The sequence below is a fragment of the Hyalella azteca genome, unplaced genomic scaffold, assembly GCF_000764305.2.
Source record: "Hyalella azteca isolate HAZT.00-mixed unplaced genomic scaffold, Hazt_2.0.2 contig15125, whole genome shotgun sequence".
NCBI lineage: Eukaryota > Metazoa > Arthropoda > Malacostraca > Amphipoda > Hyalellidae > Hyalella > Hyalella azteca.
In genome coordinates, this window is record NW_025944986.1 from 1 (window position 1) to 27,079 (window position 27,079).

Genomic DNA, 27,079 nt, shown 5'->3' on the forward strand with positions numbered 1-27,079 from the left:
GTCGCTCTCACTTGCTCTCACATTCTATACCACTTGTGTCACTCTCACTTGCTCTCACGTTCCATACCACTTGTGTAGAAAATTTTTTGGTCCAGTCAGAGTAACGCCACGGCTAGTATGTCGGAACCGTTGCCAGCGCTATCAGGAAGCTGTTGATGCTGTCAGCTTCCTGGCAGTTGCTGCTAACAATTAATATTTGTTTCTAAGTAGCCATTTAATCTCATCCGATCAGTCAGTGGTTAGTTGGTACGAATTCAACGGATCTATAGTTTTTAAAGTTTTTCATTGCAGAGATTATTGAATTTCCTTTTTTCAGACAACCCTATATATTGGAGTTAAAATTTTGTTTGCATAGTTAGTTAAATTGTAATAGTCATTGTTGTTTTCTTCAAATATGACCGGTTTCTGAACAAGAGAGGGCTAATGCAGTATATACTGATTTTGTTGTTGCCCCCCGTCCCGTCATGATTCATGGTGTTACTGAACTTCCTTCTAAGTTTCATTTTTAGCGCATTTTCTCATTTATGGAAAAAATGCACTATTGTGCTCGCCATGTCCGTCTGTCCGTCCGTCCGTCCGTGACTTCACGTTTTCGTCGACGAGAAAATGCGCTCTCTGTCACTCATTGCTGTACTGAGTTACATTTTTTGTTATTATCGTTAACTTCGCTATCCTGACATCTCATAACAGATCTTGACGGCGACCAACACGTTTGACTTATTAAAATTATCGTTAATTTTGTTTCTTTTGTATTTGTTCTAAGTCAGGGTAAAAGTATCAGGAAACTCCCTACAATTTAATCACTTCTGAAACGTTTACTCTAGGATGGTCTAACCAACTATTTGTTTGCTCGGGGACATGCGTGGTTCAGCAGCATAGACTGGGTGACGATCGTAATTTGTTCTTAGTCAGAGTAGAATAGAAGTGTCGACACTTAAGAAATAGGCCCCCCATGGCTTTGTTAATTATAGTATATGTATGTCGGAACTTCGTACAATTTAATCACTTGTAAGTTTAAATTATGATGGTCTAACCAACAATTTATTTGCTCAGGGACATGCCTGGTTCAGCAGCATAGACTGGGCCACGATCGTAATTTGTTCTTAGTGAGAATATGTATCTCGGAACTTCGTACAGTTTAATCACTTGTAAGTTTACATTATGATGGTTTAACAAACAATTTGTTTGCTCAGGGACATGCGTGGTTCAGCAGCATAGACTGGGCCACGATCGTAATTTGTTCTTAGTCAGAATATGTATCTCATAACCCTGTACAATACAATCACTTGTAAGTTTACATTATGATGGTCTAAGCAACAATTTGTTTGCTCAGGGACATGCTTGGTTCAGCAGCATAGACTGGGCTACTATCCTGCACTCGACAGCGCCGTACATCCCTGAGGTGTCCAGCCCCACCGACACCAGCAATTTCGACGTCGACGACAGCGAGGCGTCCAGAAATGCGCAGGAAACCTGCAGTCCTTCACCCGGCAACCCTGCCTTCTCTGGCCTTCATCTGCCCTTCATAGGCTTCTCCTTCACGCAGGGAAGGTTTGTGCCATGCTTCGTTGCTCATATCCTCCGTTGCTCATATTCATATTGTTATTATTCTCATGTTGCTCTCATATTGTTCTCATATTGTTCTTGGTGTTTCTTGATACGTACAAAATTTTCGAGGGTTTCAAAGTTTTACTTTATATTACTCGATTTGATTTTATAGATTATTCTAAAATCTCGATGATCTCTGAAAAAATTGTTTCAATATACGTACTGTTATCTTCCTACCTTTAGCTGTATTGTACTGAATTAAATGATTTGCATGAAGGTAATTTGTACGCGTTGCTGATTTATTTACGTTAAAAACTGCAGTGATTTTAATGGTCAGAAATTGAGTTACTTTCATCGGTGTGTGATAATTTGGCTAACCAACTCTTTCATGTGATATGTGATGTTTATTCTCACTAGCTTCACGTCAAGAGGCTTCAGGCGAGGCTCGCATAGTTTTTTCCCAATGAGACGTTTGTGCAGAAAAGATTTATTTGATTAATGGCATCTGTCACATCAAAGTTGACATATTGCTTGTTCCTCCAGTCAAATATGCGACAAAGGCAGCCTCCTTGGAGGAACTACCGCCACACGAGGCTCTGACAGCACCGACGCCGGGGCGCTGGCTTCAGCTACGCTGCGCCTGCAGCAGCTCGAGGCCGAGAACAAAGAACTCATGCACAAACTCACCAACATCGCCAGCAGCTTGCCGGTGTCGGGTCCCAACGTGGGCCAGATGATGGGCGCTGACCTCGTGGAGAACGCCAGGCTCAAGGAACAGCTTTTGGCCCTCAGCAAACAGAACAAAGGTACGTGTGACCCATGATATTTCCAGTCGTCTTAAGATATACCTACATCTATGCGATATATTTTTTTTCAATTATTCTAAAGCATTTCTTTAGAATAATTTTTTCTTTCAGTTATACTAAAGCAGTCTGACATGGAAAAATCTATAACGGGAAGCCGTCTCCTAATGCGTTAGGGTTAATACAGAAGCTCGGTGCTAGGCCGTTAACCAATGAGAAGGCGGCAAGCGAGGCGCGCCTCCCGCGCCAGCCAATAGCAGCGCAGCGTGGCTGGAGGCGTGCCAGAGCTCGCTATTTCTCATCGCCACGGACCAAACTGGAAACTGTTTAGCAGGGGTTTTAAAACCATGGGTTTGGCTTTAAAACCCCCCAAAACCCCTTATTCTATGGTTTAAAACCATGGGTTTGGCTTTAAGACCCCGAAAACCCCTTATTCTATGGTTAAACTGTGTGGTAACAGTTAAAGTGTAGTAATTTACATGAAGATAGGGTGGTTTCATGTAAATGATCTGGCAGTTGAATTAGGGATTATCATGCATGTCGTCTTCATTTTTATTCAGATTGAAATATTGTGTGTTTTTAGCGCATTTTCTCATTTATGGAAAAAATGCACTATTGTGCTCGCCATGTCCGTCTGTCTGTCCGCCCATCTGTCCGTCCGTCCGTGACCTCAAGTTTTCGTCGACGAGAAAATGCGCTCTCTGTCACTCACTGCAGTGAGTACTGAGTTATATTATTTGCGTCTGTGCAGACTTGAGTGGCGAAGTGAAGTCGCTGCAGCGAGTTGTGGCTGAAGGTGCAGGAGACGCTGGAGGGCGAGCTGAGCTGGAGGTGCGGCTCAGGGAGCTGGAGAAGCTGCTCGCCGCTGCCACGGCGCAGAAGGAACACCTACAAAAGGTGCTGCTCATCGCTGCTGGGTTGAACAAACCCTGGGATTTGGTTGGAAAACCCGCCTTAATGTACCTTGCTGTTTGCCATTTTTTGTGGGTCACGTACAAATATTACATTCTACATCTACACTAATTCTGCATCTGTCATCTACAGCACTAATATTCGTCGTAACACTAAATTTGGATGTCATACAAGGCAGTCAACGTGCTTTGCATTGCAATCCAAGCTCGCTGCCTGGAAAAGTACATATCCTGACTAATTGATTTGTTTCACTTGTTCACCATCCTAGCTCTTAATATTTTAATTTAAATCAGTAACACTACTCTAATTTTCTCTCACCGATATGTTTCATAAACGTTCGACTTGTTGTGTAGGACGTGAGCGACTACGAAGAGAAGCTGCAGCTGCAGAACAAGGAGCTCCAGGACGCGTTGAGCCAACGCAAGCTGGCCATGTCTGAGTACACTCAAGTCTCTGACAAGTGCGTCACTTCCAGCTAGTAAAACTTCCCATCAGAAATTATACGATGTCTGAAGGATTAAAGTCCATTCTTTATTTGCGGCTCATAAGCTTTAGGCTTTTGTCACTTCGAGCTAGTAAAACTTTTCTTAAGAAATGACTCGATATCTGAAGGATTAAAGTCCATTCTTGAGTTGAGGCTCATAAGCTTAGGCTTTTGTCACTTCGTGCTAGTAAAGGTTTCATCAGAAATGACTCAATGTCTGAAGGATTAAAATCCATTCTTTAGTTGCGGCTCATAAGCTTTAGGCTTTTTTCACTTCGAGCTAGTAAAACTTTCCATTAGAAATGACTCGATGTCTGAAGGATTAAAGTCCATTCTTTAGTTGAGGCTCATAAGCTTTAGGCTTTTGTCACTTCGAGCCAGTAAAGGTTTCATCAGAAATGACTCAATGTCTGAAGGATTGAAGTCCATTCTTGAGTTGAGGCTCATAAACTTTAGGCTTTTGATTGACAGGCGTGTTATCACGCTCCCTGGTTTCGGCTGAATGCCACAATTCTTGTTAGGTTGTTGCCAATTAGCGAGCGGCCGATGTGATTTTGCTTATAACTTTGTTGTCACTTCTAGCAAGCTGAGAGCGAGTAGAGTTTCAATGTTGCACTTGCAACTGGGTTTCTAGTGAGATTTTCAAGGCAAGACTAAAATTTTCTGGTGCTGTTGCTTGTAGTTGAGTGCTTTCGTGCATGGACTTGCCATGAATACTAGCTCATGGCTGAGTATTTTTGTGCATGGGCCTGTCAGGAAAAATACCTGATGTTTTTGGCTCATGGCTGTGTTGGTGCATGGACATGTCAGGAACAATAGCTCACGGCTGTGTTGGTGCATAAACATGTCAGGAAAAATACCTTATGTTTTTGGCTCATGGCTGTGTTGGTGCAGGCTGAGCGAGCTGCGCAACCAGAAGTCGAAGCTGTCACGCCAAGTCAGAGACAAGGAAGAGGAGCTCGAGGCGGCCATGAACAAGACAGACTCTCTGAGGCAGGACCTGAGGAAGGCTGAGAAACTCAGACGCGATCTCGAGGCGAGTCTTGGAACAGGGCACATCATGGGGCATGTGACTGTTGTGTGTTGCAACGGGGCACATCTTGGGGCATGTGACTATTGTGTGTTGCAACGGGGCACATCTTGGGGCATGTGACTATTGTGTGTTGCAACGGGGCACATCTTGGGGCATGTGACTGTTGTGTGTTGCAACGGGGCACTTCTTGGGGCATGTGACTATTGTGTGTTGCAACGGGGCACATCTTGGGGCATGTGACTGTTGTGTGTTGCAACGGGGCACTTCTTGGGGCATGTGACTGTTGTGTGTTGCTTTTTTACCATATTCGTTCTATCATCAAACGTAGTAATTGTTGAACCGATTGGCGCTACTTTTGGAACAATTCATTCTAAAAATGTTGAAATGATAAATTGAATACGTTTTGTTTTACGACGTAGTTGACAGTAGTTGTGCGTAGCTGATAGTAGCTGTTCTTGTGCAGTTTATATAATCTTGAGTTTATATAATTATCTTGAGTAATTTCTAATATTTTAATATTGACATCTTTAGGGGATAAATTTATATAATCTTAATGAGTATGGTTGGCTGGTGCAGGTGCGGCTGGACGAGGCTGAGGCAGAGAGCAGCAAGGAGCGCAAGCTGCGGGAGCGCAGCGAGGAGTACACGCGCTCACTTGAGGCCGAGCTCGAGAAGCTCCAGCAGTTCCCTGGCAAGCGATCCTCTGACGGCGCTGCTCCTTATTCTGACCAACAGGAGCTTAATAGGTGCACACACAACTCCATATTGTTGTTCTCTATGTCTGGAGCGAAAACAATCAATGTGCGCCCACACAACTCCATGTTCTTATTTTCTAAATCTCGGGCGAAAAAAAAAACATTATAAAAGTTCTGTTACTTAGTGATAACGATTCTAAACCCGCCAAGATCGGTAATTTGTAGCGTGACCGTCTGTTATAAAGTGCCGTGGCGTTCGTCAGTGTTTTTGTGCTAAGTTTGATTGTTCAAAAGTCTCTTGATAATCTCATTATTATTTATGTAACTAATAAGGAAAACTTGCACCAAGACCAGCCGTACGCGATTCAATCTCAGATCTTATTTTAACATCAAATATATTGACGTATTAACTCTGGTACTGTTTCTCCATTTGTTTTTTTAATGAAGGTATGTTTGCTCGCAGGATAAAGGCTGAGCTGGAGCGATGTTCCCTGGAGTACAGCGAGCAGCAGGAACAGCAGACGGCGCGACACAGCGCTGAGCTCACGCAGCTCAGAGCTCAACTCACTGACGCCGAGAGCGAGCGCAACAGGCTCAGTAACGAGGTAATTAGTTCAATTCGTTTAGGTAATTAGTTTAATCAGTTTAATTCGAGCGCTGAACTGACGCAGCTCAGAGCTCAGCTCACTGACGCCGAGAGCGAGCGCAACAGGCTCAGTAACGAGGTAATTAGTTCAATTTGTTTACTAATTTAGGTACTTTGTTATGTCAATACCTGCGCGTGTTTTGTCTAAATTTTTAGCATAGTGCAGTTCTAAATCTCATGATTAAATTGCTCTCGACTGATGCGTCAAAATCGGTACATTTTGTGTTGGTAAAAGGAATACAAGCTTTAATTCGCTAGCCAAGACGTTCTATTGTGAGAACTTTTTTCGGCAGTAGTCGCTTTTTATCGGATTTCTGTTAATCTATTTCATTGCAACGCTGTCAGGTTTGCCAGTCTGTTACTTATTAATAATTTGTCATAAATGTGTCTGTAAGTCACTTCTATCTCGGAGCATATACCACCAACATCGGAACAAGTTCAAAACCTGATAATAACATCGCGTGTTATGTTTCAGGTGACGCTGCTGACGAAGCGCTGTGAGCAGCTCAGAAGTGAGCTGGAGAAGCGGTCTGAGGAGCAGGAGGAGTCCGTCACAGAGCTCAAGAGGGGACATGAGCGCGAGAAAACTTTACTTACGGAGGAGAACAAGAAACTTGCCGCCGATGTTGAGAAGGTCCGGCCTCTCATAGAATGCTTTCTATAAGAACTGGAATTTTACTCTCTGGAGTAATTTATCACATAGTTATTCTTTTGGAGAGTTCCCAGATAATACGTTTATTGACTTTATATTTCTATTAGCGCTGACGTTGGTCTTATTCAGGAAGAGTATTTGTAATTGTAACTTACACTTGATTTTGTGTTGATTTAAGTGGGTTATCCATCAATTTGCTAAACTCTCCGCAGTAAAAGTTTCATTCTAAATATAAGATATTGAGTCTTCAAAGTTGTGACTACGGAAGGCCATTTGAAATTTTTATGTCACTGTTGACATAGAAGACAAAAATCTACACTCTAAGTCGCAACTGCATGTGATATAATCAAATGTCTGAAACGGACTAACGATCAACATTTGTGTTCCAATTTGCGACTGTACATAACGTTAATGAATATACCTCAGTTGTACTAAACTTCAACTGGCAACTATGTAACGTAATGATTGTACCCCAACTTGTGACTGCACGCAATGTAACAAATGTACCTCAGCTGTACTTCAACTTGCGACTGTTTAGCGAACTGAATGTACCCCAACTTGTGACTGTACATAACACAACAAATGTTCCTCAGCTAAGCGAGAGCGTGACGCGAATGCAGTCAGAGCGGCGTAGCCTGGAGGAAGAGTACGAGGATCTCAGAGCGAAGAAGGAGTCCATCTCTGCGTGGGAGGCTCAGATCACTGAGATCATCCAGTGGTCAGTAGCCGTCAAGTCGTCTTCAATATCGTTGTCTTATTTTCGAGTCTTATTAAGTCGAATCGAGTCTTATTAAAAATAAGACTCGTGTCTTATTTTTATCCGCGCTTGTGTTAAAAGATTTTTTCTCTTCTTAGAAGAGTACTAATGATGTACAATTATGTGTGATGTGCAGGGTGAGCGACGAGAAGGACGCACGCGGCTACCTGCAGGCGCTGGCGACGCGCATGACGGAGGAGCTCGAGGGCCTCAAAGTCAGCGGCGTCACCACCGCCCCCACCGCCGCTACCACCCTCGGTACCTGACGTGACCTGTGGGACGTGGGATGTGTCTTTTGTGACGTGTGTGACGTGTAGAGTGTGACGTGTGTCTTGTGGTGTGTGTGACGTGACGTGTGGGACGTGTGTCTTGTGTTAGCGACGTGTGGGACGTGGGACGTGCGGAGTGTGTGTAACGTGTAGAGTGTGACGTGTGTTTTGTGACGTGTGTGACGTGTAGAGTGTGACGTGTGTCTTGTGGTGTGTGTGACGTGACGTGTGGGACGTGGGACGTGTAGAGTGGGTCGTGTGGGACGTGGGACGTAGCTTTTGTGACGTGTGGTATGCGTCTTGTGGTGTGTGTGACCTGACGTGTGGGACGTGTGTCTTGTGTTAGCGACGTGACCTGTGTGACGTGGGACGTGTGGAGTGTGTGACGTGTGGTGTGTCATGTGGTGTATGTGACGTGTCGTGTATCTTGTTACGTGCCACACGCGATGTGTCGTGTTGTCTTGAGCGTGAGGTGCATCGCAATTGTGAAGCATCTTATTATTGTGGGGTGCCAAGCTTGTGCCATTGCCAAGCGTCTTGTTATTATGAGGTGCCAAGCTATTGTGAGGTGCCAAGCTAGTGTGAGGGTGGAGTTGCTATGTGCTGACCATCTGTACTGCGAGGTTAGTCTGGATGGTATTTGTGTGTTCTTTGTTCCAGCTTTTGTTTGGGAATTTAGCTCAGAAAATTAAACTTTATTGTTGTCGATGAAATTGTGCCTTTTCTTTTCCTCTAATTTAGATGGACACGAGATTGAATTGATTATATTGTGTCATCGTTCTTATGTCGCCATTTTTTATACTCACTTAAGATATCTTAAAAATTGTAGTTCTCTGCAAGGTTCAGGCATTAGCAAATCTGTTCTAAAATTTTTCATTTGAAAATAATGATATATTTATGTGCCTAGTCGTATGTGGGTTGATATTTAACCTTTGTAGGCAGTCTTGATAAAAATTTGTAATTATTTCTTTTAGGTCCAGTTGATATTGAACCTTTGTAGGCAGTCTTGACAAAAATTTGTAATTATTTCTTACAGGTTCAGTTGATAAGAGTTGTATGTGGTGTGAGTGTTCATTTAACCTCGAATGTGTGCAGTCTTGATAAAAATTTGTAATTATTTCTTTTATATTTCTTACAGGTCCAGTTGATAAGAACTGGCGTAACCGGCGCTCGCAGAAGCTAGACAAGATGGAGCTGCTGAACCTGCAGTCGAGCCTCAACTCGGAGATCCAAGCCAAGCAACACATCAGCGACGAGCTCACTAAAGTCAGGGCCGAGCTCATCGCTCATCAGAAGTGAGTTCTTAGCGCATTTTATCATTTATGGAAAAAATGCACTATTGTGCTCGCCATGTCCGTCCGTCTGTCCGTGACTTCATGTTTTCGTCGACGAGAAAATGCGCTCTCTGTCACTCACTGCAGTGAGTACTGAGTTATATTTTTCAGTGAGTTGTTTCTTGTGCTGAGCTCATAGCTCATCAGAAGCGAGTTGTTCTCTCTAATTTCGATCGTGTGAACCAACTTTTTTCTGTACAAGTTTTTCCCTGCGGTCGAATGATAATGAGGCTTTCTGATGAATGAATTCGAGAAAGGCTAAAAAATATTGTGCAGTTTTCGCAATCCAGAAATGAGCCTTGTGCCTGTTGAGTCTTCTAACTCATCTGACGTTCCAAGCCGATTGCTTAATTTGGTTACAGTAGTGCGCAAAGCTCCAACCTATACAATTGTACGATATGCAAGTGTGTAGGTTCTTTTTCTGAAATGATTACTTAGTGGTCTTAGTGACCACCAGCTGCTATCGTAGCATTCCATTGAGTCTAAATTTCTGTAGTAGGAGTGTCAACCGTTGGTCTTTATTCAGTTTAATTAATGATATATCAATTTTTGACGCTGTAAAATCTTAGAAATATAATATCGCTCTAAATAATTAAAATGTTGCTGTAATGAAATTTGCTAACTCTGATTATGTTTAATGTGAAAATGTATGCTTAATTTTATACCACATATTTTGTACAAGATTTAAACCATTGTTTCTAACTGTGATCGCAAATGAAAAAGACTACAATAAATTTAGATTACCTGGCCTAGATATTAGTTCTGAGTAATTTAAAATGAAGCTGTATTGCTAGTTGAACGAATTTTCAAGCCTAGATATCTGTTCAGCATTTTGCACTAATTAAGTCAAAATCTATATATTTTCTAGTGTAAAATAACTGCATCTCGACTTGAATAGGTCCATGTGCTCGCGCAACGCTTGTAACTAATTCCAAATTCCTGTCAAAAATCCAACGATATATTTAAAAAAAATTGATGTTCCGTCTCTCTTTCACAACCTAAAAGTAGGTAAATACGAGTACTAACGTATTTATGTGCGTAAATAAGATCACCACTAGTGTCGCGCCCCTTGCTAATGTCTTCTTCTTGCAGAGAGCTGCGGGAAGCCAAAGCGCGCATGGATCACATCGCCAGGGAGAACGCGCGTAAAGAGAACCAAATGAGGGAGCTGCAGCAGCGGCTCGAGGCGCACGAGGGATGTGAGTACTGCTTGATATCTTACCCTCATCTCAGAAGTTATTTATTTCTTAACTTTTGTACTTACCCCACCCATCTTCGGATCAAACTCATCTTTACCGTCAACTGGGGCGACTTCGGCCACCACTACAACAGAAACAAATGGCAGCAAAACAAAATAATAAACGTTGGTCAAAGTCACCCCCCCCCCTCCCGGTGGCCAAAGTCACCCCAGTCACATCGACCAACGTTTATTATTTTGTTTTGCTGCCATTTGTTTCTGTTGTAGTGGTGGCCGAAGTCGCCCCAGTTGACGGTACCATTTATTGTCCACGAGCACCAACATGAGTTGCTTCCTGGCCAATTCCATCGATCAAAAGTATTTATTTATATTAATAAGATAATCGTATCCAAACTAAAACTGATTACATATATAAATAAAACTTTGTTCTATATTCAAGCCAGCATTTTTGAATGCGCGTAGAATACAATGCCTGAGTACACGCTGCAGCTGCGAGCGTAGTGACAACCCCTTGTAGTGTTTCGTATTGTGTGTAGTAACTTGTGTAGTCACCAGAAATTTTGTTCGTACCAAACTTGTTAACCCTTTTTCCTAATCAAACGACAGCGATTTTGTTCAGTATTTATATCTAACGACCATCTGGGTCATTTTCCCTCAAACAAAGTAACCTCTTCATCGTATTTTTCTTTCAAGTGACTTTCATTTAATCTTGCATGCCTGTATCTCCTTGTGCTGCGGATGTTTCTGTCGTACCGTAGTCAGCTCGCTTTTATGAAGGCGACTTACCGTGACACAGGGTGGCGTTTACAAGCCCAAAGTTCTTTGCTCTGCCTTAACCCTCTACCGCCTGACATGAGTAACCGGAGCAATATTGTCACAAGCCTACTTCCCAAAATGGATACGTTCTAGTGAGCGCAAAATGACTTGCACTGATGGTTGCCGCCACGTACAACTTTAAAATGTTCTCTGTTGCGTACAAACGAACTCAGATTGCTACACTCAATAGTTTACGGATAATTTAAGTTGAAAGTTATGTTCCCAGAGAGTGACATATGGCGGTAGAGGGTTAAGCCGCATCCCTCATTCGAATGTACCTGAAAAAAATAAAGCTATTTCGTAGCCTGCTGTGATGTCATCTATTTATCTCTATTTCATTTGATCGTTGACTTGCCTATGGGTGCCATTTGTCGGCAAATATTTACATGCTGCATTTCTGTTAACGATAGTTGCGGCTGTTGAAGAATATAAAGCTTACTTATGCATTCTAAAGTATCACGTACAAGCCTGGAACTAAGACGTAGAGGTCTCGAACGTCGTGTAAAATTCTCTCGCGCCGAATAGGTGGTATTCCTCGAACCCACGATCGGAAATGGTTGGTTTCGCTGTATCAGGATTCAATTTGCTGCGGTAGCCTAGCTATAGCTGCGTTATATTATGTACGATAATCTGTCGGCTTTCAGATGCATTATTTGTGGTTTCTTATTTGTGTTCTCGGTATAGGATTGCTAACTATTTATCGCTGTTGGCTCGCGCTCTCTCTCACTCTCTTATATTGTATCTGTCCCGATGTTAGTAATTTGTCATTTCATGACATCAAATAAAAAAATTTAAATTGTCGCTTTTATTTATGAGCGAAATGCTGTGAATGCTAATTCCAAATTTCGGTCGTTTGCATTACCCTTTCGGTCGTTTGCATTATTATTTCGTTTCCCTGTCGTTTGCATTACCTACTCAATAACTAATTAAGCTGCATCAAACTGTCGTCCGGTGAAGTGGTGTCCGTGGAAGAGGGACCAATGGGAAGCTTAGGTCAGACGATCGGGTGCCTTCATCGTGTAGGTTGGTTCATCGTAAGGTTCATGCTTTATTACATTCGTGGGACCACGAAAATTTAATTTTTTGACAGTTGTTGTGACAGTTTTTGACATCAGACAGTTGTCGTTCAAGTTTGTACTTGTACGTAATTCACTTGAATTTATTAATTCACGTAATTAATTCACTTGAAATTACACGAAAATGTAGCTTCAGGCGCCATTCTCTATGTTTCAGCTTTCGCACGATTTAACGGTTTCGCACACGTTTAATTCAGGGGATATTTGCAAAAAGAGATTTGATGCAAAAAAAGTGGGATAATTCCACGGTTATCGGTGACCCTAGATGATTTACATGTTTTGTTTTTGTTAATAGTCTGGCTGTGTGTAGTTAAGAGGAAAAACAAGAACGTGGTCAGTTAGAATGCGTTAAAGGCTAACATTTTTTATCCACTTTTCACTTTTTTTTTGCAAAATCCTTTAACCTACCTCTCGTATCCATGTCTCGAAAAAGTAAGTCAGAAATTCGAAACTCGGCACACGCACATGGTGCATATCTGGTCCTTTTCGGTGTAATTCTGACAAGGGCCGAATTTTCGATGGAGTATCGGCTCCCGTAATACTGGCTCCTTTGCAGGTGTTTCGGCGGCACTTGAATACGAAACTATTTCGTAGAGCCTATAAATCAAGTGCTTAGTCAGTTTTATCCGTGCTCATCTTTCCTCGGGTCTATTTCTTCTTTGCTGGATATTAAGTTTGTGTAAAATGCCAGATATGTTAGAACCAGACGCCACGATAACTGCTCCGTAGAATATGAATAATAATAATAATAATAAAATTTATTGATTATAATAATATGAATAATATAAATAATAATAATAATCAGCTGCCATTTGTTGCGACTGTTTTCGTCTGCGACAGTACTGAACTCTTTGAAATTTATCTGACCATCCGCATACACCATCTCATCAACAGCCAGAGTGTGTTTATTGTCCCATTGTCGTTTCTGATTGGTTTTTGTGTTTCCCTTTAATGCTTTGGCGGTTTCAAAGCTAGAAAATTCAGATGCATTTAATTTCTCCTCGTCCTACCAAATTTTTATAGTGATTTCCGTGGAGATGTTTTCCTTAATTTGATTATCTTCAATGCAAGTAGCACATCATGCGAGCGAATTTATGGCTTATTTTAAAAGTAATGGGAGCGTCAGATAAACTTATTGTTCGTGAGTTCGCCAAACATTAAGAAGTGAAGGGAGGCATCTGGAAGAGAATGCGTCCCAGAGGGCGTGTCTTGCGTTCCCTCTACTGACAGTCATGATTGTGCGCTTAACTTTGCGTGTTCAACGCTTAACGTAATACTGTTGATGGTAAAAAATAATCAGAAATGGCCAAACTTGGTCCAATCAATTTGCCTGCGCGTTCTTCATATATCGCTCCATGCAATTTCATTTTATGGTGTTAGGGTACGCACACAGTGAAAGCAGGTTGCCAGCGTGCTGGTTATACCTGCTCAGGCTGGCGCCTGAAACCATAGAATACAGAAGCCTATTCGTACAGGTTTTCACTGTGAACACTTACATTATTATCCTATGTTCATTCTTGTGGCAGGTTGAAACCATAGCATACAGAAGCCTATTCGTACAGGTTTTCACTGTGAACACTTACATTATTATCCTATGTTCATTCTTGTGGCAGGTTGGAGCAGGTTGCCCGCGCGGGCAAACCTGCTTTCACTGTGTACGTACCCTTAGTTTGCACTGCGTGAGAAGAGTGAGGAGGTTGTTTGAATTATATAGATTAATACACAGTTTGAATTGTGCCAACATCTGCAATAGTTTCGTTTTGAATCAAGCGCTTGAAATATGAGGTTTCTCTGACGCACCCTGAAGATTGCTTTGCAGCACGAAACACCCTTCTAACTGAAATCCCTTTTCTTGGTTTTTCATGGTATAATTATGTACCTCATTTTAACTGTGCATTGAAAATGATGTTCTCAATTGCCTATCGATATGTAATTATGTGAAATCGAATGATAATAGTTTTGCCACTCGAGTATTGAGAAGGTTTGGTTCGGACTAAACAACCGGTTTAGTTGTTTTTGTAGTTCGTATAATGTCAATTTTTACAACAGTGTTTGCTATAGGTTGCATTTTGACTGTCAATACGGAAAACAGCCTTATCTGCAGTCAGAGTATGCTTGACGTTAGGCTGGTAATCAAGACGAGTTATATAGACTTCGTAGGCAGGCATCTTATTGCCAGACTTCAGTCTTAAGTTGACCCAAACTGTTCTCTTTTCTTTTCTACACTTCACTTCGCACGCCATCGCACTTCCAACCTTTTTTCTTATTCCTCTCTTTTAATTGTTTTTCTATACCCCTTTTTTACTTGAGTGAATCCTCGTGTTATTCTGCTCGTTTTTGTTTCGTGTCTCGCCTCTCGCCTCTCCGACCCTGTTGTTTGATTGGGGCAACGAACGACCGCCCCGATCCATCAAACGCATCGCTTATTTCTTGTGCTGTAACACACTTTGCTACAATATGCTGTGACACACGTGTGCCTTGCAAGATCCATTTTTAAATTGTTTTAAACGGACTTATATTGAGCATTATTATACTTTGTCGTTGCTCGGTACTAATCCGTCTCTTGTTTTGTGCCAATCTCATTTCGTTGCTATTTATGCCTATTATACGACGGATGACCGAGAGTTGATCGTTGCTTAACGATCGTCTTATCGCTGCTTTCGGTTAATTCTTTTACTACTGGCACTTTTGTCTTACATGTATTGTGATTAATTTTTCTCCAAATTATCGTTGATTTACTGTCATTTGCTTTCCTTCAATCTCACATCTCTCACATTTTACTTATCATTCGTTAATACTACTCGGCTGATCATGTCTTATTTATGAATTGAAATTATTGTTGTAATTGGGCTCATCAATATTTGAAATGTCAACACTGGACTCGCTCTCTACTGTTGCTCTGGTACTCCTGTGTGCGTCGCTGGTGCGTTGCGTCGCAGCGCCGCGCCACCGCCGCTGTCTGCTGCAATAACGGCCGTCATGCTGCCGCTAATGCCCTGCTTAGTCCACTCCTTCCGCATGCTGCTCATGCCCACTATTCTTGTGCTTCTATTGATCTTGTGCTTCTATTGATCTTGTACTTCTATTGATCTTGTGCTTCTATTGATCTTGTACTTCTATTGATCTTGTACTTCTATTGATCTTGTACTTGTATTGATCTTGTACTTCTATTGATCTTGTGCTTTATCGCCGATCATTTACTTGCTTATTGATCGTTGCTGCTTGGCTTATGTCGAGCACGGCTCCTATTAAACACATTATTTTCTCTGAAATCGGTATTCAAATTGGCGTTTCATTCATCCGCCCGTGCGTGAGACCAGCGTTACCGGGAACGCTGTTTTTATACTTTATTACCTGTCCTACTTTATTAAAACTCTGGGATCCTTATTTATTGTTGTCTCATTTTATTGGTTGCAAGATACTTTCCTTCATTTCCCCGTGACCGAATACGCATTCTCGGTTTTGATTATTTTTTAACGTATTTAAATACTCGTCTAATTTCCGTATAATGCACGGCGTGTTACTCATTATGCCATGCTTTTTTCTTATATTTTGCACGACTTTAACATGAAAAACTAATTTTTGGCAATAATGAATTTCATTTCGCCCGTAAACATTGGTCCTTGTTTAATCACCGTAATGCCGCCATGCATCTGCGCTCGGTTTTCGAGCCTGCCTCTTACCGTTACCTTTCGTCTGCCATTCTGAGACTACGACACCCTTTACCATTGTACCCTTTACCTTCTCACTGCCATGAAGTTTTACTTCTTTTTTCCGAGCACCTCCCACTATTTATGATATTATCTAATCACTTCTGCCGACTCATTCTATCCACTTGCTTCGTATCTTTTGGTGTTGCCGGACCCGACTCGTTCTATCCACTTGCTTCGTATCTTTTGGTGTTGCCGGACGCTAATTCCGGTACCGCGCTTCGTCTGCTTCGTATCTTGGTGTTTCCACACGCACCGGACTCCGGTTCCGGTACCGCGCTTGGTCGTCCTGTGCACCGCAGTGCCGCGGGGGTATCGCTCGAGCGCGCGCAGCAAACCGCGCCGCGGCAACTCCGGCGCTGGTGCGGCCGCCCTCAGCGCTGCCGTGTCGCAGTGTCACTCTGGCCTGGTGGCGCGCTTCTCCCTCAGGGGAGCTGATAAAGTTCTATTGCTTATTGGTCTGTCGAGTTGCCTATGGGGCTTCTTCATTCTGCTCATGAAGGTCACTTTTTAACACTTTCTTGATCTATCACGTTCACAATTTTTGTTAGAAATAAATGTATGCAACAGCCAACAGATAACTTATTTTTACGCTTAGGCCTGATGATTACTCACTTCTCCTCACATCTTATAGGACTTATATCGCAGCTAGTATGAACACTCACTAAAATTTAGACTTCTTCTAAGGTTCGATCGTTTAAAAGATGGGCTTGTAAGACCTTCTTAATTGTCTTGAGATGGCTCCTATTCTGTGAAGGAATTTAATTGTTAGATGGCGCGCTGTGGCTCGAGGACTCGTTCGGTTAGGTGGCTAGCAAGTCTTTCTTCGCAAAATGATGAATTTGCTTCAGCAACAAACAGGTTGTTGGCATAGTTTGCTGACGTTGAAGCTATGTTTATTCTTCTTTCGACTGATGGTTTTCTTCGTTGATGTATTTTAATCTTTAAGTTTCTGTTATCTCAGCTGGTGAAAACTTATGAAATTAGGATTGGTATTTTTACTACGTCCGTAGTATCTCTACCGTATTGGAGAGCATTTAAGGAGAATTTGTCGAGCATTTTAGATCTAGTCTTTCGGGATTGTTCTTCCTTTCATGTTATTTATTCATTGCTATTCTGGTGGACTCAATCTGTGGAATCTCTCATCTTCATCTTTTGGAATATGCCGTCTCGTTGTCACATTTACTTATCTAATAACTCAGTGAGTCTCGCAAATAATTTATTCTGCACTTCAATAAAATGCCATTCTTCTCAAAGTGCTCATTCTTACATCGTACTCTGTCATGTCTGTACCCTCACTGACCTCTTAGTGCTCACTGCTATAACGTAATCTACAAGGTAATAACTAACGGCTTTCCGTGACGTTATATTATCCTACTAACGTTTAAAATCTCAGCCCAACTCTCGTCCGCCACTCTTTTTTTCCGCTACTTCCTCTTACAACTTTTTCTTCGCTGCTTCCTCTTCCACCTCTCGTTCTATCACTCCTCTTTCAACGGGCCTTCCTTCTTGCCTGGACCGTTCTCACCTACGGGCGTTTCGATCGACTGCAGCCACGGTCCCTGCCGCAGCTCTCGAGTTTCCCGGTAAAGTACTTGAGCCTTTCTTTGTCTTAACTTCCTGTGTGGTTCTCGCTGATGAGTTTCTTGATGAGTTGCCGGGCTTCAACTCCGATGTTGCCTAATATTTTAGTGTGCATAATGATCCTGGATCTCCCTATGCGCAGAGCTTTTCAACTGCCCTAGTGGCGTGCTGTTTGGGACACGACTGCCTAGTGTGGTGGTGCTTGTGTCGTACCGGTAATTCTGATATACCGTTTCAGTGTGTGTAACGCTTCACAGTTCACGTGCTTCACATTATTGCTGCTTAGGACTGCTTATATATATCTTGAACAGCGCAGTTATCGTCTCACTCCTTATGTACGGTGTGGAAATTCGTTCCTTACAGCGGTTTCTGAGCACCTCCTCGGTTGCTAAGCATACAATACCCCTGCAAAAAATTAAATATATTATATCGAGAGCTTATCACTTACAATAAATCAAAACTTTTTCCTCATCGACACCTAGAACTATAAAACGTTGTTCCAGTTCAACCCTGACCCCCCATCCACATGGATACACGGCGGCGCTTATAGCGCACTCTTCAGAGCACAAGGTGTCGGCAGTAGGAATCAGTTGTGGGGGTAGAGCTGCTGGGTCAAGTGGAATGAAGCAGTTTTAGAGACATCGCTGCTTTTGCTGTGCTCATTGTCTGTTGGGTAGAATTTTTTAGGCTCTCTGCTGATTATATTTATTCCTGGTGACATGTTGCCGACCCGGTGAGTCGTGATGTTGATACATCTGATTGAGTTGTGAGTTAACCCCTGACACATAAAGTTTGATAGATATGTAATTAAATATGTTGAAGCTCATTCTCTGTCATATTGGGGTAGATTTTGATAGTCTCATTGCTTCTCCAGCAAATCGAAACTTATTTGACATAAATACAACACCATTAATTTCGCGATATTTTCTAAATAGCCATTTATTAGTTTTATTATTTTTTGTGAATGTCTTCAGGTCTATGAGTCCTAGTAATGTTTAAGTTATTGGAATAATCAACAGGAACATAAACCTTAGTTTACCCATGACGTGCCTAACTACTGTAGGTTTTAACATAATCAATTACATAGTTACTCGGGCGAGTAATAGCTACGCAAAATTATTACAGTTACTTACAAGCTCGTGTGTGAGTACCGTACGATATTAATGTGTAGGTGCCAAGTTAGCATTAGTATCGTGGATACTTTTAAAAATATTACTTTATATTTATTAAAAACCCACCGCACCACTGATACCTGAAATCGATATAATTGCTTTTGGACCTACTAGAAAAAATAGAAATTGTGGCGTCAATCATATCTGCCATTCTGTTTGACTAACATTTCGTAGCTTAAAAGATAAAATTCGTTACTGAGGGAAATAAGTGGTACTTTAGCACCAACTCGATTGATTGTATCGAGTCTCGTTCAGTGCGCACCAAGTAAAGAGCAACTTGCTCTTGCCTATGACCGATGCAAGACAATTCGCTGAGTTATTGAACCAAGGAACCGTTTAATGCTTGTGCTTGGACTCGAGTGGTTTTCATCATCAGCGAACATTTTCTGACTGCGCGATTAAAGATTATAAAGCAATTATCGCACCACATGTAAGACGTTACATGCTTCCATCAATCACAGATCTTACATATTATCAATCTTTCATTGCAAATCTTTTTTACGCGTCAGGTTACGGCAAATGAACCTGCTCGTTAGTGTAAATTGAATGAACATGAAAGGCATTCAACATTCAGTGGTCGAAGCCAACAGGCAATTCAACGAGAACATTGAGTACAATTATTGCTCCACTAGGGATCTGAGTTTACTAACGATGGAAAGCTTACCGCACGTCATTTTTATTTGCTTAACTCTAAGAACAAGTAAATCCGCGTAGCTCTATGCCGATTAATTGCTGTTTCTGCACTGTTAGAAAAAATACCGTTAACGGTATTACCGGCGTTTCAGTGGCCGGTCGGCACGTGAAAAGAAACACCGTGTCGCCGTTTTTATTCTAGTTTAACACTAGAAATCCGTAAAACAACTGATTAAAACGGCGAAACCGTTTATTTTCACGGGGCGACCGGCCACTAGAACGCCAGTGGGACCGTTTTTTCGCCGTTTTTTCTAACAGTGTGTCAAGCCAACAACCCATGCTATGTAACGATCGACCTAATTGAGTGGTGAACCGTTTGGAGAAGCGATGGTATGCTTTATTTAAACCACATTTTCACGGTTCTCCTTGCTGCTTAGCTCTCGTCCGGGTTCTTTCTTACGATTTCCGCTTCGGTTGTTTTATTATCCGTTTATTTCTTTTTCAGTTCAGTGATGATAGTTGTGTTGGTAAGGAGAGTAGAATGGGTCCATGGCATTTGTTGTCAGGAAATGTGTTCCTTGAGTTACGTTGAAATCTTGCACAATGTGGACGCGCCTAGATTTTTATTTTAGCTTAATTTTGCCGAGAAGCTCCTTGCCACTAACTGTGAATGTTAGAATGAAATCTCGTCGCGTTTTGTACACGATTTGTCCGTTTGTAACTTGTTCGATCTTGGAACATTCCTTAGCAAATTTTAGTTAGATTCGGCTATTTTACTTTTGTTCCATAACTCTGCGATTTTTTATGTAGCAACTCTAAAAATATCTTTTTTTTCTATTAATCCATGTTCCATCGATTTATCTGCATGCATGTTTGAACTCGTAACCTAGTGCATGTCGTGAAACTTGAACTTCTCACAGTTTGAATGTGCAGCGTATTTAATACACCGAATATTCTAGTAGAACAACTCGGCATTATCAATGCTCATCATTTTGGGTCCCTTTCTACCAATGAAAGATTCACTGTGTGGCCGTTCTATCAAAACTCGATCGATGTGTTTAGCTTAAGAAGCAGTGAGTAATTGGCTGACGGAGTTGCGTACTCGGAACTATTTTTGATAGTACGGCCAACTGACTGGATCTTTGTGTGAACGTTGAGGCTTGTCACTGCTCTGTCTCTACCTTGTCTGCTAGAAGTTCGCCGAGTCCAACCTTGGCAAACTTGCTAATAATTTTTTTAATCTGACTGCAAATTTTACTGCAGTTTAACTTTGATTCGCTATATCCGATATCTCAAATTTATAGCTTATTACTTTTTTTTAGTCTCGAAAGCGTGATGATGTTTTGCGTGAATCCTCCTTGATTTAAATGTGTTATATTTGAAGCATTATACGAATCGGATCGAAATACGAAAATAAAAGGATGCCTCTGATTTTTTTTTCAAAATTTTATGATTTTTAATTTTCGTTGAACCCTTGTGTCATAATTTGTTGCTCGTTTCGGCAGTACACGGCGAGCGGCCCACGTCGCAGATGTCGTTCCTAGAACAGTTCCTGAAGGAGACGTCGCTGAAGAACACGCCCGCCTCCATGGCCGCCGCAGCAGCGGCCACTGCGACAGGCAGCAGCAGCGTCGGCAGCGAAGAGGGCGACGACACTCAAGCCCAGTCTTCTTCTGTGCCTTCACTCAACTCCCGCACCTCGTACATCAGTCAGGTACACTCAACTCCCGCACCTCGTTCATCAGTCAGGTACACTCAACTCCCGCACCTCGTACATCAGTCAGGTACTCTCAACTCCTGCACCTCGTACATCAGTCAGGTACTCTCAACTCCCGCACCTCGTACATCAGCCAGGTACACTCAACTCCCGCACCTCGTACATCAGTCAGGTACACTCCCGCACCTCGTACATCAGTCAGGTACAGAGATGCTGCGTCTTCCTCCACCAGGAAGTCGTCTTATCTTCGTTAAATAGATCGGAGAAATAGTGACAGAAACAACGGTTCCTATTCTGTTTTGTCTCTTCGATATTTCGCTAGTATAACGTTGGTGATCTGAAATGGCGTTGATCTGAATCTGAATGGCGTTGATTTTTGCTTGATTATCGTTTGATAAGTTTCTTATTTGAGTTATTGAAAAAAGAAAACTTTATAAACATCATATAACTTTTTTAAAATAAAATATATTAGTCTTGGGATAAGACTTGATGTAATTACTATGCTACTTATTGCTAATTTTTAGTTACTACATAATTAGTATAAAATGCATTAGTATATTTGTGAAAATTTTCAAGTTGGCTTCACCGATGCCCCTCAATCTTTAAGGAAAAATATAATCTTGATTATATTTTTATTGATATTATATAATATTATATATGTATTATATAATACATGTATATTGTTTATTTATATATTCTAAAATGTATATTTTGATTATATTATATTTGATTATATAAATATAATCGAGAACTTTTCTCGCCGCTGAAAAATCTATATGAAACTTACTGTATTTCAATAAGGCTCATCTATAAAACTTGCTGACTGTCAATAAGGATCATTTTGTCTTGTGCATTATTATAAAATGTATTCTTTTATTATATTATATTTGATTATTTAAATAGCCGTTGAACACCTATATGAAACTTACTGAATGTCAATAAAGATCATCTTATGGTGTGCAGGAACAATCATCCCCGGGTAACCTGGAGCTGAGGCCTCTCCCTCCGCTGCCGAACAACCCTCCGCCCTACCAGCTACTGAACGCTCAGGGCAGCAACGTGCCCTACCACATGCTCAGCGCCCAGCAGCAGCAGGCGCTCAATATGGGTGAGCAATAGCATAATAACACCGTCAATGACACTCGAAATATGGGTGGGCAATACCGTAGTATTACCGGTGATGACACTTGAAATATGGGTGGGCAATACCGTAGTATTACCGGTGATGACACTCGAAATATGGGTGGGCAATACCGTAGTATTACCGGTGATGACACTTGAAATATGGGTGAGCAATAGCATAGTATTACCGGTAATAACACTTTAAATAACTCCTCAACTGAGAGACTTCAAAATATGGATGAACACTACCGTAACGTAGCCGGTAATGACATTTGAAATAACTCCACAATCGAGAAACATCAATATCTGCAAGCGACTGAAATCTTTCCTATCTCTGTCTCGTTGGTGTTTATATTGTAACATGAAGCAACTGCCTCGTATTTAGGGGCCATACTTTCAAAGTTCGCTAAGTGAACGTAAGTACTTACGCTCTATTTTCTTGTATATGATTGGTGGATTTTGCTTGAAAGGCCGTCAATGATTGGCTGATGAACTTACGATCTCTTAACTTTTTTTGAAAGTATGGGCCCAGGACAGCTTTTCATTTTCTCGCTCTGCCTAGCGATAGCTGATAGTGCTTATTTATTAACACTGCCTTGCGCTTATCTATTGTCCACAGGCTTTCAGCTTTATCGATAGAATGAAGTATTTTGACTGCACATTATTTTGTATTTGTGGTGAACAATTTTTAATTCAATTGCCTACGCTTCTTGAATTCCTATAAAATATAATTGCTTTTTGTAACTAGTGTGTTCTGATCTTATTTTACCAACTTGTTGCCATTGCTCAGTTAAACCTATTGTTGAAAATCAGCCTTGAGACTGATGTTACTCGATGTAAGATTAACTTTGATGTGGCTCATAAATTTTAGTATTATTTTATATAGGAGTAAAATCTATTCATGACATTTAGTTGTTCATATATTATTTAAAATCTATTCACGACATGTAGATGTTCACATAACACAAATTTACTGATATTTCAGCAATGAAACCTATTATTTAAATTCAGACTTGAGACTGATGTGGCTCGAGGTAAGATTAGCATTGATGTTGCTAATAAATTCTGATATTATTTTATATGGGAGTAGAATCTATTCATGACATGTAGATGTTCGAGTTAATTCGTTTTATTTATTTCAGAACTTCATCTAATAATCCGGACTTTCTGTGGTAATAATACTGACACAAATTAATTAATATTCCAGCGAAACAACAGCAGCAGCAGCAAGGATGACATGTAGATCTTCATATGACATAAATTTATTAATATTTCAGCGAAACAATAGCAGCAACAGCAGCAAGGATGACATGTAGTTGTTCATATGGCATAAATTTATTAATATTGCAGCGAAACAACAGCAGCAGCAGCAGCAAGGAAGACATGTAGTTGTTCATATGACATAAATTTATTAATATTTCAGCGAAACAATAGCAGCAGCAGCAGCAAGGAAGACATGTAGTTGTTCATATGGCATAAATTTATTAATATTTCAGCGAAACAACAGCAGCAACAGCAAGGAAGACATGTAGATCTTCATATAACGTAAATTCATCAATATTTCAGCGAAACAAAAGCAGCAACAGCAGCAAGGAAGACATGTAGTTGTTCATATGGCACAAATTTATTAATATTTCAGCAAAACAACAGCAACAACAGCAAGGAAGACATGTAGATCTTCATATGACATAAATTCATCAATATTTCAGCGAAACAGCAGCAGCAGCAGCAGCAAGGAGGTGCGGGCATGAAGGTACATCAGTTTGTGGTGCGCAGCTTCGGCGACCCCGTCAAGTGCTTCCACTGCACCTCCCTCATGGTGGGCCTCACAAGACAGGGCGTCGTCTGTGAGGTCTGTGGCTTCGTCTGCCACACCAACTGCAAGGAGAAGGTGCCACCCGCCTGTCCCGTGCCACCTGATCAGAGTGAGTACTAGAGCTGCCACCGTGCCACCTGATCAGAGTGAGTACTAGAGCTGCCACCGTGCCACCTGAGCAGAGTGAGTACTAGAGCTGCCACCGTGCCTCCTGATCAGAGTGAGTACTAGAGCTGCCATCTGCCTGTCCCTGCCACCTGGTAGTAGGGAGATTTGTAGATGTCACAAGACTTTTTTTATCACCTCATCAAGCTGATGCAGTGCATCTTAGATTTCGTCATCGCAGTAGCGAGATTTCATCTTACATTATTTTCTTTGATTTACTTTCTAGAATGTTACCTTCCTTGATTTTATCTGCCACGTGTGAGCGTAATTTTTCATTATATTTTTCAAACTTCTGCTATGTAATTTTGTAAATTGTACTATGTAAGATTTTGTAACTGATCTTTTTAATTGATTACAGCGAAGCGGCCGCTGGGCATCGATCCAACCCGCGGCATCGGCACCGCCTACGAAGGCTTCGTCAAGGTGCCTAAACCGGGCGGTGTCAAGAAAGGCTGGCAGCGGCAGTTTGTGGTGGTCTGCGATTTTAAACTTTTTCTCTATGACATCTCGCCTGACCGGTAAGCCATCCAGCTCTTAGTTCTAATTCATTTCTTAAGAAACTATTATAGTTTCCGTCAGAAAAGTATATTAGTTTATTATTTTCAAAATATGGAATGATGAACTAGGATTAGGATTCAGTTATGATGTGTCCGTTATTATGATTGAGTGTTATGTCTGTGCATCCAACAACCTCTGATTGGAATGTGCTCAAATCGATGGAAATATTGCCTGTGGCATTGTATAAATGATGTCTCTGTCCGCCTTGAAGTCAATAAAATTAAATTTTCTGTCTCTTAAATGTCAGTATTATAGTGTAATGCGGCAGTCGAATCTTTGTGTATTGTAAATTGTAGTCCTAGATAAACTGCTGATGCATGAAGGCATTTTAATCTTCCACGTTTTCAACAATATTTCTAAATTATTTGTGATGAGCTTCGCATAGCTCATCCGAAACAGTAACTAGCTCCTGACCAGTGTCTGCGATGGCATAAGTTCCTTGTGGATGCCAGTGACAGTTTCTCAGTGACAATTCACGGCTTAATTACTGACAAAATTCGTTCACTGGTATGTTTGAATCGAAGCTTTAGAAAAGAAAACGATTTGTACGTTATTTTACGAATCTACCTTTAATTGCTTGCTTAATATTGAAGTAAAATTTTTACAGCTTTTCAACTATTATCAGATAACTCCTTCATTTTACATGAAGATCGTTGTCAGGGTTCCAGTGTAAAAGTAGCTGACAGATTAAATCATTGCGGCGAACTCCGGGGGTTGTAGTAATAATCCGGACTTTCTGTAGTAATAATCCAGACTTTCTGTAGTAATAATCTCTGAGTTTTCCATATAATTCCATTCGTTCATTGTGAGCAGGAATGCCGTGGCGAGCGTGTGGGTGTCGTCAGTGCTCGACATGAGGGATGATCAGTTCGACGTAACCAAAGTTAAAGACTCCGATGTCATTCACGCTAATAAGAAGGATATCCCGTGCATATTTAGGGTGAGTACCGCGACCTGATATGCATATGAATAGACTATCATTCATCAAGCGATGCTCTCTTGTTTAACTTGGAACAGGATACGTGTTAATAGGCTGTTTGATGCGCCGTTCCGATATCGCTCTTAAACTCGTACTACCTATAAAATTATTAAAGCATTCGTCGGTGAACTTAAAGTTGCTCAAAGACAAAATATTTGTGATGTTTAACTTGCAGATTACAACGTTGTCCATGGTTAGCGTGTTAGGAGCGCCGTTGCACTATATCGCTCTTAAACTCGTATTACTTATAATATTATTATAGTATTATTATAGTATAGTATATAGTATAGGTATAGTAGTAGTTTAGTATTATAGTATAGTATAAATATATTAGTATAGGTAGTATAGCGGTCATCGACCCTGACAGAATATTATTGGGTGCAGAGGAAGGACTTTTCTGCCTCGACCTTCATGCTGCAGGTGAAGTCACTTTCTTAACGCTTTCATTTCGTTCATATTACTATCATCGTTAATCTTAATTTCTTTCAATTTTATCATTTCTACGCTTAGGTTAAATTCTTTTATCGTTTTAGTGCTATTATTTTCACGTCGTACAGAATATCTCAACTCAATTGTTACCAGAAGAGAGCATTAAAAGTTTATGTTTGCAGATATGAGCCTCTAACTTGTACTTATTATGTAATTGTAATTATGTTCTTGTACTTGTGTTGTTCTTTCGTTGCATCTACCGAGGGTGAAGTTCTCTTGGTCATGAATATCAATAGTATTATTTGTAGATTAAATTTTGTATTATTGCGAAGAAACGTCAATTGGTGATGCATTGCAGATTTAAAATTGTTTTCTGTGGCCCTATTCATTGCGTGCGTAATTTGAGCTTAATCAGCTCGTGTATTATTTATTGAGTGTTGTTATGTTTGTGATTAATATGCTAAGGAAACATTACTTTCATTGACGGAAAAAATAGCAATTTAACTAAATTTTGTATTTCACACTTTCACTGAGCCACGGCTCTGCGATTGTATGTTCCAAACAAATATTCAAATATTTCATTTAATAATATTTCATTTATTAATAATGCAGAAATCATCCGTATTGGTGACGGCAAGAAGGTGATCAGCTTGGAGCTCCTGAACGAAGAACAACTCGTCGTTGTGATCGCAGGCAGGCAGCGTCAAGTGAAGCTAATCCCTGTCAGGGCGCTTGCTGGCGATGACGTCGAGTGGATCAAGGCGAGTCTTGATCTGCTTTCTCTGATTGCTTTAAAATTTTACTCTACTCAACAGTCGAGGCACACTGAGGAACTTATTTAATCTCATTGGCACACCGGGTCAAAATTTCCAGACAGGTTTATATCTTTCTTGCTCTATTTCTATGATCCTTGTTGTTCACTGTCATTCAACTAGAGGGAACATTGTTCCTACTACGTCAAGATGGAATAT

General features: G+C 41.0%; 1 protein-coding gene across 1 annotated transcript in view; it reads left to right on the forward strand.

Moving 5' to 3' along the window:
• Positions 1 to 1,333: 1,333 nt before the first annotated feature.
• LOC108673154 (serine/threonine-protein kinase Genghis Khan) overlaps positions 1,334 to 27,079 on the forward strand; it is a gene marked incomplete at its 5' end in the record, with an annotated part of 49,952 nt that continues 24,206 nt past the window's right edge. The window contains 15 exons of the mRNA XM_047884303.1: positions 1,334 to 1,551; positions 2,092 to 2,354; positions 3,103 to 3,248; positions 3,617 to 3,723; positions 4,642 to 4,783; positions 5,357 to 5,526; positions 5,939 to 6,080; positions 6,597 to 6,755; positions 7,367 to 7,491; positions 7,667 to 7,788; positions 8,938 to 9,094; positions 10,226 to 10,332; positions 20,828 to 21,036; positions 22,003 to 22,147; positions 23,871 to 24,086. Coding sequence (XP_047740259.1) covers positions 1,334 to 1,551; positions 2,092 to 2,354; positions 3,103 to 3,248; positions 3,617 to 3,723; positions 4,642 to 4,783; positions 5,357 to 5,526; positions 5,939 to 6,080; positions 6,597 to 6,755; positions 7,367 to 7,491; positions 7,667 to 7,788; positions 8,938 to 9,094; positions 10,226 to 10,332; positions 20,828 to 21,036; positions 22,003 to 22,147; positions 23,871 to 24,086 — 2,428 coding nt within the window. The remainder of the gene's footprint in view (positions 1,552 to 2,091; positions 2,355 to 3,102; positions 3,249 to 3,616; positions 3,724 to 4,641; positions 4,784 to 5,356; positions 5,527 to 5,938; positions 6,081 to 6,596; positions 6,756 to 7,366; positions 7,492 to 7,666; positions 7,789 to 8,937; positions 9,095 to 10,225; positions 10,333 to 20,827; positions 21,037 to 22,002; positions 22,148 to 23,870; positions 24,087 to 27,079) is intronic.